Source organism: Dermacentor albipictus, chromosome 1, assembly GCF_038994185.2.
Source record: "Dermacentor albipictus isolate Rhodes 1998 colony chromosome 1, USDA_Dalb.pri_finalv2, whole genome shotgun sequence".
Lineage (NCBI taxonomy): Eukaryota > Metazoa > Arthropoda > Arachnida > Ixodida > Ixodidae > Dermacentor > Dermacentor albipictus.
Genome location: NC_091821.1, coordinates 463,508,976 through 463,521,665, shown reverse-complemented (window position 1 = coordinate 463,521,665; position 12,690 = coordinate 463,508,976). Strand labels below are relative to the sequence as shown.

The window sequence follows — 12,690 nt, the reverse complement described above, 5'->3', positions numbered from 1 at the left end:
AGTAGCCTTTACGGAATCCTGCCTGGTCCTTGTGTTGATAGAAGTCTAAGGTGTTCCTGATTCTATTTGCGATTACCTTAGTGAATACCTTGTAGAAAACTGACAGTAAGCTGATCGGTCCAAAATTTTTCACGTCTTTGGCGTCCCCTTTCTTATGGATTAGGATCATGTTAGCGTTCTTCCAAGATTCCGGTTCGCTCGAAGTCATGAAGCATTGCGTATACAGGGTGGCCAGTTTTTCTAGAGCAATCTGCCCACCATCCTTCAACAAATCTGCTGTTACCTGATCCTCCCCAGCTGCCTTCCCCCTTTGCAAAGCTCCCAAGGCTTTCTTTACTTCTTCCAGCGTTACCTGTGGGATTTCGAATTCCTCTAGACTATTCTCTCTTCCATTATCGTCGTGGGTGACACTGGTACTGTATAAATCTCTATAGAACTTCTCAGCCACTTGAACTATTTCATCCATATTAGTAATGATATTGCCGGCTTTGTCTCTTAACGCATACATGTGATTCTTGCCTGTGCCTTGTTTCTTCTTCACTGCGTTTAGGCTTCCTCCGTTCCTGAGAGCATGGTCAATTCTATCCATAATATACTTCCTTATGTCAGCTGGCTCACGCTTGTTGATTAACTTGGAAAGTTCTCCCAGAACTATTCTAGCTGTAGGGTTAGACACTTTTATATATTTGGCGTTTCTTGATCAGATCTTTCGTCTCCTGCGATAGCTTACCGGCATCCTGTCTAACGCAGCTGGCGTCAACTTCCATTGCACGCTGTTTAATGATGCCCATAAGATTATCTTTCATGTCTTCAATACTAAGGTCCTTTTTCTGAATTAGAGCCGAATACCTATTCTGTAGCTTGATCCGGAATTCCTCTATTTTCCCTCTTACCGCAACTCATTGATCAGCTTCTTATGTACCAGTTACTTCCATTCCCTCCTCAAGTCTAGGCTATGGTTTAGACCATGCTATGGTCACTGCATCGCACCTTTCCGAGCACGTCCACATCTTGTATGACGCCAGGGCTAGCGCAGAGAATAAATTGTATTTCATTTCTAGTCTCGCCATTCAGGCTCCTCCATGTCCACTTTCGGCTATTTCCGCTTGCGGAAGAAGGTATTCATTATGCGCATATTATTCTGTTCTGCAAACTCTATTAATAACTCTCTCCTGCTATTCCTAGAGCCTGTGCCATATTCCCCCACTGACTTGTCTCCAGCCTGCTTCTTGGCTACCATGGCATTGAAGTCTCCCATCAATACAGCGTATTTTGTTTTGACTTTATAGAAGCTTTCGAATTCCTGGTCATCATGACTGGATGTAGGGGCGTAGACCTGTACGACGTCCATTTGGTACCTCTTATTAAGTTTCACAACATGACCTGCCACCCTCTCGTTAATGCTATAGTTATCCTGTATGTTACCAGCTATACCCTTAATAATCCTAGTTATATCCTTATTAATCCTATATCCGACTCATCGTTTTCGTCTCTCCGTTAAGTCCCGGTAGCACTGGACGTGCCTGCTTTTTAGCTCTCTATGCGCTTCTTTTGTACTCCTACCACGATTGAGCCCTATTATATCCCATGTACTGCCCTCTAATTCCTCCAATAGCACTGTTAGACTACCCTCACTATGGATAACGTTCTATCGTTAAGCGTTGCCAGGTTCAGATTCCAACAGCGGCCTGTCCGGAACCTGGTATTCTTAGCACCCTCCGCTGCGTCACAGGTCTGACCGCCCCCGTGGTCAGTTGCTTCGCAGCTGCTGGGGACTGAGGGCCGGCGTTTGATTGTTGTATGCATATAGGAGGCTGTGGCCAAGTACTGAACCAAGGTGGCCAATGCTGTTCTGGTGAGGGAGTGCGTTACTGGTTCTGGTCACCGGTAACGCAATTTTATTAACACGCGGACTTTTTTTTAATGTGGTGGAAAACTGCGCGGCACCGGGGTTCGAACCACGGTCCTCATGCACGCGATGCGGATGCTCTACCTCTACGCCACCGCTGCATCTTATATATATATATATATATATATATATATATATATATATATATATATATATATATATATATATATATATGAAGCTTGAGTGGTCCGATCTTCATTAGGGTTTTTTTTGCCAACCCAGATGAAGAGCACCACCGATCGAAACTGTTGAAATTGAATACTTGTTCTGTTTACCTTGTAGCACGATCAAGTTCTTGAGTTTGAAAGGTAGCCTGAAGACTGAACAATTCCTCTTTACCTAGCACTATAAGATATATATATATATATATATATATATATATATATATATATATAACCTTTGTCACGTCATCGTTGCGTCGGCATGACTTAACAGTCATCCACATGGCCATTCTATTGCTGCCAGGACGTGGTCGTCGTATCACAGTCATTTCATTGGCGTCATAACTTCGTTGTCATGCTTTCGGCATTTTTGAGTGGTCATGGGTACGGCGCGCATGTTCGAACGCCACAAGGTAATGCTGAGCGAGGCGTTTCATCGTGAAACTGTGCCTTACTTGGTCGTGTGCTCTATCGTTGCAGATGGTCGCTTAAGAGGAACAGTATTCTTCAGAAACTCCAGTGAAAGCTCCACTTAGATTCCCATAGCGCGTGTGACTCGTGCAATGTTTGTAAGCACTTTATATTCTGCTGTTTCAGCTATCTTGTGTTAGCCGCTTTGCGGTGCAAGAGGACTGTGGGCAATTCTCAGCACGTAGCCTGCGGCTTTAGCCTTGAGCACACTTGTAAGACATACCAAGCCCCCATGTTGCTCCGTTATCTTCTGCTTCGGGTACGTACTTGCTAAACATCTAGCTGTTGTCACGCAGCCGGTGTACAGCTCATGACTAATGGACACCGCAGTGAAAACAAATACTCTTGCGCACTCTACATTCAGGTTGTGTTTTCTCCGGAACCCCTCTTGACTTTTTGAAAGTTCCTCGCCATAGCTTAGTTTCTATTTGTGTTGTACAATTAAATCAATCGCCACTGCAGTCGCTCTCTGACAAGAACTTTAAAGGGGGGCGGGGGGTATTAGGTCGAACGGCTACTGAGTGGGGAATGGTCGATTAGCAATTTATCAAGTCACTATTCTATGGCTTCGTTTGCAACACCTGCTTATACTTGTAATGTAATTAATACTTTGCAGTGGACTAGGCATCTGCAGCTTCAGCCGACACCTACCAGTTGGTTAGCCACTGCTGGCGTCGAGTACCTGTGTCGCCTGGCGGTAACTGAAGAAGAAGAGATGGTAAGTCCACCCTTACCATCCCTTACCACAACCGCATTTGCTGTTAGTATTGCTCGCATGGTTCGAATTCTGCAGTTACTTGTATTTATGTGGATGTCACAATTAGAACTGTGTGAAATATATATATTCCACTGATTAAAGGGGCAAGAAGTCAGTTACCTATTGAGACTTCGCTGAGTCTAGCCAGCGAGAGCTCAAGGTCTAAGGATTCATCAAGGCATTTTCGTGCACTTGTGCATGTGTCTGAAACGCCGGTCACTTTTGTTTCGTGAGAATCAGTTCTGCAAAATTCTGGAATGTTTGGGCATTTCAGTATTTCGTTGTAATAGAAAATTATGAACCTTAGAAAGTGCATCCAGGACAAAGACATATAATACAGCACGCTCCCATCTTCGTTAGTCTATGCGGAACCTGATATACACCTACTGCACGCATTCACAGGTTCAGGTGAAGTGTACGCGCCAATAAACAACATAAAAAAGAGAGAGGAGACTGCGCTTAATAAAACTGCGTAGAGAAAGGCACGTCCTACTGGCTAACACCTCGCACAAGGCGGACACCTGAACAGTGTGTGGAAAAGTGTGTGAACACCTGGACAGAATCGAAACTTTAAGAACAGTGCATCATCCCTCATAGAAGTGTAGTTCCTGAGACCACTGCTGGTCTGATGATACTGGCGTATGCGTAACTTAACATGGCCACAGAACGTTTAATGAGAACTGGTAGAAGTCGTCGCATGTCGTCGATCGGACCTCTAACGTATGCGTTTGCAACTTTTAAAGAGGAAAATAAGCTTCTTCCTTATTATCATTGATGGGGACGATTGCTTATATTATGTTTTGACACTAATGCCCCAAGCAAAACGCCATGTTCCTAGTTATTCGTGATTGTTACTGACAAAGACTTTCACTTGTCAAGAGGTTGTGTCTCTGGTGAGAAATATATTAGCATAGGTACTAACGTAACTTGCTTTTTATGGCACGAGTGAACGTACATTTTGGTTGTGCATTCTGTACGCTAGAAGTTCAGCGGTAGTAAACTTGTGTGCTCTCCAGAGGTTTGATCTTGCATAAGCTTTATGATTAAAACTGACCTACCTATCATCCGAACTACACTATCATCTTCTACATAGAGGAGCACGCGATTAGTAACTGCCAGAACGCTCGTCTTGTTGTGATACTTAGGGCAGTCAGAAGTACTAGGGCTGCGAGTGGCCATCAATAAAAGAAACTGTTTCTACGTTTTAAACGTGCAGAAAATGAAGGAGAATATTTAGATGCTGCTTAAATTGATTCCATGTAATTTTACGTAATGTAACTTACATAATCCACGCAGATCGAAAAAAAAACAACCTACAAATGCACAAGCACCTGGACATAGGTACGGAAGCAAAGGGACCAAAATACACACACACACGGAAAAGAAATTCAAATGAGAAAGAGGCTGAAAAAGTGTTCTTGTGCCAATTCGTGATCGTTGTCTGGTCCTGAAGCTCAAGTATTGAAGCAGCAAGGGCTAGGTTGTTTTGATTGAAAGGGAGCGGTATTGTGAGAACGATGATACAACGCCAAAGTATGGGAGACATTTAACATAAAAGTTTGCTCGTGATGCTTAGATGTACAAGTATAAAAAAAGGTCCTCCTTAAATTTCATACCAAATTTGATGTGACGCAGCTTAGGATTGATGACCTTGTCATTCACTAATATTCATGCCAATTAACCACATGCGGCGCACCTTTCCAGCGTAGTAGGAACGTCTAGTACATGACTGTAGACCGTGTTATTGAGGGTGCCGCCATTTTGCGATCGCAGAGCCGTTTATCTCGCGGCGCCATGCTGGCATGAGGGATTGCGCAGGAGGGTGCATGGAAAACGCGCTATTGACGACGAGTTATAAGTTTTCGCGCTTTCCCGAGAGGTGTGAACAAGTTGTTTGGATTGGAAAACTTCTTACGGTGTCGTCACTAAGCTTTTAGCCTCGATATAGCCGTATTATCGAACGGCGACCATCCCAAAGGCGCTCCCGCAGCACTCCCCGCGATCGAAATAGGAGGCGTGTCAAATCTGAACATTGCGATACGTAACATATACGTGTAACGTGTTATTATTGTATCTCTAGCCTTGAACTCTATTAAGGTATCACTCAGGCGACAACAATCAGAGTTCAACAATCAACAATCTCCACGTGTCACGGGGTGGGCCGCACCAGCGTACATCCCAGTTCAGGTATGACTGCGAAGCTCTCAGGAAGCACGCTTTGCTAGCTTTCGCGATCCTAAAATTTTAGCGGTACGATTCTCTAAACATTGTTTATGTGGCACCCGGGCATCAAGCTTTACAAAATAAATAACTGTAAAATGACTCGATCGAAAGGGTTGTTAACATGGCCAGAATGAGCTGATGATAGTGGCTGTGAATAGGCCACGATCAACCAGACCCACGCGACACGTTGAAAAATGATGGGCACTCTTAGGTCTTGAATGGTGCCTGTGCGTGCAAGCGCACCTCGCGTACCCGAGAAAACTGAAAAAACGAACCACTACTGTTTCAACGGCAACTTTACTTTCTGCACTAATACAGCGCACGATGAGTGACATCGACAGCTTGCCGGTGAAATTAGGAAGCACGGGAGAGGCCATGTGAACTAGGGCCGGCTGGCACGCTGTAGGCATGGGTTTGGTTACACAATGGAAAAGAAACACGCCTTCTTAGTCGGCACGTACTGTTTTCATAATACGTCCTCGATCAACTTCTGCCAGCACTTTGGTTGCCTAGCATGATAATGCTAGGATCTGTTTGAACAGAATAAGTTTAACGTGCGTGCCCGAAGAAATAGTTAACTTCATAAATTCGCAGTAGTTGACAGACTTGAAATACGCACCTTTCTTTCATATCCCAGTTTGATCTTGGGTGCCGAGTTGCGAGTTTGTCGCTGTGCGCCCGCTGGGAACAAAACCTTGCGAACATACACGCGATGACATCAAGTCCTTTCTGTTTATGCTGGCAATAGAAAGCGGACGCTTCTCTGCCATCACAGCGGTGGTGTCCACGAAGTCGCCGCAGCTGAAGGCGCACTTCACACTTGCTTCCGAAACTTACTTTTGCAGCCGAATACGGCAGAGTTGTAGCCCGTCAACCTTCAGTCATCTGACATCACAGAAATCCCTGACAGAACCCGTTAGAATCACACTAATTCAAAATAAAACCGCTACCATTACAAGCTACTGCTGAGAGAAGACGGAATCCGGACATACCAGTGTGAGGAAGGAAGGGGCGGGGTGCGCTGGTTCGAGGCTATGTTGTTCCTCGACGATAAAGCGCTCTATACAGCACGCTTCCAAATAGAGGCACGAGACGTCTCTTCAAACGTCGCTCCTTCGGTGCATAGTAATATTCCTTCCCTTTCTTCTCCTCGAATGCAGCTAGCGGCCTTCCAAGACGACTTGAAAGCATGCATGGAAGCAAATGCTCCTCTATTTGTCACTGTAAGTTGACTCTACCACTACTTTTTTTTTATCGCGTACGGCAGCATAAAAAAATCCTCGCAGGAGCGTGATCGCTAGAGGTCAGAAACATGGACTAGAAAGAGTGGCGTACAGATTTTTGTCATATGCCAGCCAGTGTACTATCCGAAGGGAGCAACGGTACTAGTGGGAACTGCTTCACAGCTCTGCCTGAAAGGTGCATCGAGTGGCTGTGGCTTCACCTGGCAACACTTATTGTCGAGTGTAACTTACTGTGTGGTCAGGTGTATAATGCGCAGGAGGGCAGCAGTGGGAAACCCTTCCTAGAAGTCTGTGTCATGTTATTTTTCAGAACTTTGCTGCATAGCCGTGCACTCGCGTCCAGTCCTTTCATGTTCCTTACAAGTAATGTGTTGTGCCTGAAATTCGCCATTTCTTCAGAGTCACACTCATTGCCCTCTTCTCAGTTGTTTTTTCCATGCCACTCGTTCTTTGAATTACGATTCACGTTCCACGAAGAGAAGTAAAAAGCATGCATCGCTGTATACTTAGTGCCTTGTGAATACTGACGTATACGATACGTCTGATTTCTTTATCATTGCACAGTCTGGTGTGAGATTAGGTTATGTTCCTCTCCGATGTGTGCTGTAACTTTGTAACTAAAATATGAATTCAGATGTTCCTCTCCGAGGTGTGCTGTAACTTTGTAACTAAAATATGAATTCAGGCAATGAGGCTCTTTACTAACTTCATTCCTGTATTACACAAATCCCTCAGGGATTGAAACAGGTGAGGAATGTGCAAATAGCTTTCTTGCCACAACTAAACGGGCCCCAAAGTGTATTGGTGGTGCAAGAAAGCGTCGGGGATAAATGAAGCCTCCCTTCTTATGTACAGTGTGGGCAGATCGCCTTCCAATGTAATTATTGAGCCCTGGATTTATTTAACTGTTAAAAGCTATTTCTGGTACTTTGAAAGAGCGCACTTATGACCGCATTGAATATTCTCATTTAGACAAATCGAAGTAATCAACTATTCGGCATCAAACATGAGATACAACGTCGGATCCAAGGTCATATGGGGCCACCAAAAACCGTGTGTTTGTGTTAGGCAGCCGAAGCCCAGCGATTTCCTGCCACTCCTTTCAATGCAAATGCTCATCGTACTAACATGGTCTTAACTGTTTGAAAGCAGATGCTCGGTCGTTTTCAGGAGGGTGTTGTAGCCTGGCGACAAAAACAGCAAAAAAAATGAGGACAAATTTCTATACATATAATACACATGTCACTTTTTATCTGCAGGAGCTGCTAGCCTTTCGAATGGCGCACATCATAGTCGGCAACGATGGCACTCAGAGGGCCATTCAGGTACGCTGCAGCATAGACAGCCTATAGTGCTCACGGGCGTTCCCTACTTTTTGTGCTTTTTTCATGCCTTTGTATTTTCTTCTCTGCTATTCTTTCTGTCTTTCAATTCCCCTTGCCCTTCCCCCAGTTCAGGGTAGCAAAACGGAATATTTTCGGGTTAACCTTTCTGCTTTTACCAACCCGTTTATCTCTCTCGCTACGTGGGGTATAGAGCACGCCACAGCATATGCGCCGACTACAGGGGGGGGGGGGGGGGGGGAAGGTGCTTTGGGGCCCGTGCCTCTCCGGAGATTTCCCGGGGGGGGAGGGGTGAGTGCCCTCCCCCAGCGATGCTGAAACCTAGCCCCCAACCCCCCACCTCATGTTTCATTGCCAGAGTTTTGTCACCCACAGCATTTGAGGTTTCTTTTGAGTTGTCTCGACATATTCACTTAAAATTTTATTGTGGCTAATAACTTATAGCATCATTGTTATTGCGGACGTGCACGAACTTTAATTCATACTTTTCTTTATTTCTGCAAATCATGACAATCGGAGGACAAGCGCATTTGAAGTAGACGTAGCGTTTGCCTCGTCCGTATTTTCTCACTTCAACATTGTTTTAAGTTTTCACTGTAAACACCATGCACATATACAATATATTTAAATATTTTATTTATTTATTTATTTATTTATTTATTTATTTCATACTGCAGACCTAGAACAGGTCCAAGCAGGGTGGTTAAACACAACAATATTACAATGAATGATTCAATCAAATAGGGTGGTAAGACACAACAGTAGTATAATGAGTCAATCAATTGAAACAGGCAACAAAGAGTTATTCCAGTCTGTTATAGTTCGGGGAAAAAAAGAATACTTGAATACATCCGCCCGTGCTAAATAAGGTGTTAGTGAATTCGGATGATGGTGTCGAGCAAGCCTAGGCGTTGTACTGGACAGATACGATGCATATATGCACAGGACAAAGTTTATTATATTTTTAAAGAAAAGGAGCTGGTCAATTACTAATTATTTTAAAAGGTCTGGATAGCTTATGTCTAGAGAATGAATATGCTGCTGCATGCTCAACTCGCTTCAAAATGCTTTGCCGGGTTTCTTGACCCCGAAAAAAAAAAGTATACCTTAGCGACCCCTTCGGCAGAGTCATTCATCAACAGCGTGTAAAATGCACGTGAATGATGTTTGTCTCAGTATCACTTCTCTTTCCAGTAAGCAAAGCTAACGACTCATTCAAAAACACACTCTAATAATTTGAAACATTGAATAGGAATATAAACATTGTCATTTTCATGCAGAAGTCATAAATATATGCAGGGTGTCCCAATTAACTATCATGCGCCATGATTTAAAAAAAAGTGATGAGTTACTTAAGGTAAACCTAGTGCATATTCTTTCCAGTACAGTGGAGTAGCTGCCAGTAATTTTTTCGTTACTGATTAATAATTAGGTCATCATAATTAATTATCTAACTCGAGACGTACTATCACAATAATCAAAGTGTCAATGAGGCGTTTGTAGGCACAGCCAAGGGGCATCTGAGTGCAGTATTTTCAGCGACGTACTAATTCTTTCCGACTGATAAATGAACCCTGCGAAATATAGCGAATACCATGTCACTGCACTCCCACCCGCATCATAAAGCAGCATCCTCGATCACGCTCCTTCTGAGTTAGTCAGAACGAAATTAAGGAAGTAAAGAAAACAAATCACTGCTCAAGTACTCTGTACAGGTGGTCAACGAGCGAAACTGAAATGTGTGGCCCCGGCGTTTGTCACTGGGTTAATCCCTGAGTCTCAATAAATGAAGGCTTGGTAGGCTGCCGGATCTTCGATACGCAGTTGCTGCTTGCGCCCGGCTGCACGAGCCTGTTCTTGTGCCCGGGCTGCAGCATCGTAATGGCGTAGAAGAGCTCGTTCCTGGTTCTGCTCTCGGCATTGCTGATCAAAAGCTGCCTGCTCCTCAGGAGTACGAATGACGCATGGCCTACCCATTGCGGAGCCGGAAAGAAACTGCTGCGCACATGCTCGGCTGCGACGGAGAGCAACGACGCCACTACTGGCGCAGCCAATCGCGCGCCTCTCTTTTTCGCTTTTTTTTTGCATTCGCATAGGGTTGCGCCGGTGGGGTTTTAGGCGTACAGACGACAATTGGATGGACGGTCGGAAGAATCGGCTAGCCAAATACAGCTTCGCTGGAAAACATCATGATCGAGCTAGTGCCTTATCGGCCGCGCCTCGGCCGAAGTAACACGTCGCGTTTGGTGTTAGTTTGAAACAAGCTGTGATAGCTATTGTCTTAGCGTAGATAAAGCGCACCGATGGTTCTTTTTTTTGTTTGCCGCTGTACCTATCACGACAAAAGCGAATTGACGTCAGTGCAAATGTTTAAAGGCGCATATCGTTTCGTCTCAGTCGCCATGTCTTTCTCTAATGAGCAATGGTAAAAATTATCCTCGCCTTGGGAGCTGGAAATGATAAGAGGAAGGCCGCCAATATATATCAATCATGGAAGTGCGGGGGTAGACCAAACATGTCGACTATCATCAGAAATGACGAAAGAGAGAGAGAGAGAGAAAGGCAAAGGAAAGACACGGAGGTTAACCAGAGATTATCTCCGGTTGGCTACCCTGTACTGGGGGAGGGGAAAGGGGACGAAATGACGAAAACCTGAGAAAAATCGGTAACTTCAAAAAACAGTGGCATAGGACTCTATTTTTAGTGCCCTAGCCTAAACACGGATGTTCTAGCATTTATGGCCACAAACTCTCATGCTAGCGTGCCGGACGTGGCCGCCCAGGTACCAATTTCCAAGTCATCAGGTTGGAGGATTGTAAACGACAGCCTTCCACCCGTACCACCTTAACCAGCACCAATGATCGGAAGATAGGAACCTGTAAGATCGTCTAGATCTCTCGAATTGGGGCCTCACAAAAGCCGATGAGTCGCCGGACTTTTTACCATGTGTACAGGTGAAGCCAATTTTCACAGAAACGTCCAGGTAAATTTACATAATGCACACTTTTGGAGTGACTATAATGCACACTGGGTAAGGCGCTATTGGCACCAGTACCAGTGGTCGTTCAATGTGAGGTACGGAATTTATGGCGGTGTTATAATCAGTTACATCTTCATCCGCCACACACTGAGTGGACAGCGCTACGTGGACGAAATCCTTGAAGGAGTGGTGTTCGATTTTCTCAGTGAAGTTCCGCTGTCACGTCTCCACTTCTGTGATATTAGCGAGATGGAGCACCAGCACACAGCAGCGGCTGAGCACGAAACTGGCTGGATGCGACTTCTCATGCGCAATAGATTGAAAGTCACGGGCCTGTAAATTGGCCGGCTAGGTCAATTGACCGCTTTCAACTCAATTTCTTTCTTCGGGGTTATGTGAAAGATTTTGCTTACATGATCGAGACGGACGTCAGATTACCTAAAGACAAGGGTAACGAATGTCTGCCAGATATTCGAGCGTCGGTAATCAAGAAGGCCACTGAAGATGTAATAAAGTGGACTCAGTACTGCATCGCTGCAGAAGGAGACCTATTCGAACACGTCCTCTAAGCAGCAGCTGGTGTTCAACGGCGCTTACAAATTCATAGATAATAAGAGCACACTGAAGTGAATGTATGTTTTGTTTGTTTCGGGTTTGCGACAGGCAACGCAGTTGCTTTATATCAGCTTATTTGAGGGTGCTGCTTTATGATGCAGGTGGGAGCGCAGTCACGTGGTATTTTTCATATTTCGTGAGGTTTGTTTACCAGTCAGAAAAAAAAATAGCACACAATTGTTATGTCGCTGAAAACACCGCTCTTAGATGTCGTTTCGCAGTGCCTGGGGTTGCCTACAAATGCCCCACTTACACTTTGATAATTGGGACTGTACTTGTCGAATTAGATAATTAATTGCAATCGTCAACTTGAATTTCAGGAACGAGAAATTACTGGCAGCTACTCCACTGTACTGGGAACAATATGCACTAGGTTTTCTTTTATTGACGCAACAGCTTTGTTTTTTTTTTTAAGTTGGTCCATGATAGTTGGGGCACCCTGTATAATTCACTCAGTAACCCAAATGAGACTAAGCCGGATTCACTTGAAATCAGAACCAACATCAGACATGCGCAGGCGCGCTTATACCCGGACTCGCAGGCAAAAAAAAAAAGAAAGAAAGGATAGAGAGAGGCTGCAGTTTCGCCGCAAAGGCGAAGTATTAGTGATAGCAAAGTATACGACAATTTCAGAAAGGAACATTACACCACCGAGGTATGCCAGATGGTGGGAGAGGACTCAGGCTTAGGTATTGAACTGTCTCCTGCTATGAGGCCTTGTAAATTCTCATATAACACCGTCACTTCAGCGAACAATTCTTCGAGGTAACACGAAGTCTCTCTCTCTCTCTCTCTCTCTCTCTCTCTCTCTCTATATATATATATATATATATTGTGAGCATTATTCATACGCTTCATATTCTCACCTGTACATACTCATCATCACCGTTTTGGGGCCTGGTGGTGGGGCTCTGTCTCGGGAGAATAAAGAAGAGACTGGCTGCCTAAACCTCGTCTCACAAGTGGTGGAGTGTGCTGTCCGGTGCC

General features: G+C 44.6%; 1 protein-coding gene across 9 annotated transcripts in view; it reads left to right on the top strand.

Moving 5' to 3' along the window:
• Positions 1-12,690, top strand: part of LOC135902820 (uncharacterized) — a 225,092-nt gene that overhangs the window by 92,996 nt on the left and 119,406 nt on the right. For 6 of the 9 annotated variants that reach the window (XM_070532433.1, XM_070532431.1, XM_070532434.1 and 3 more), the window contains 3 exons: positions 3,158-3,259; positions 6,682-6,744; positions 8,025-8,090. In XM_070532433.1, coding sequence (XP_070388534.1) covers positions 3,158-3,259; positions 6,682-6,744; positions 8,025-8,090 — 231 coding nt within the window. Of the gene's footprint in view, positions 1-2,718; positions 2,801-3,157; positions 3,260-6,681; positions 6,745-8,024; positions 8,091-12,690 lie in introns of those variants that run through there. The other 3 variants (XM_070532435.1, XM_070532437.1, XM_070532436.1) reach the window with 3 other exon arrangements.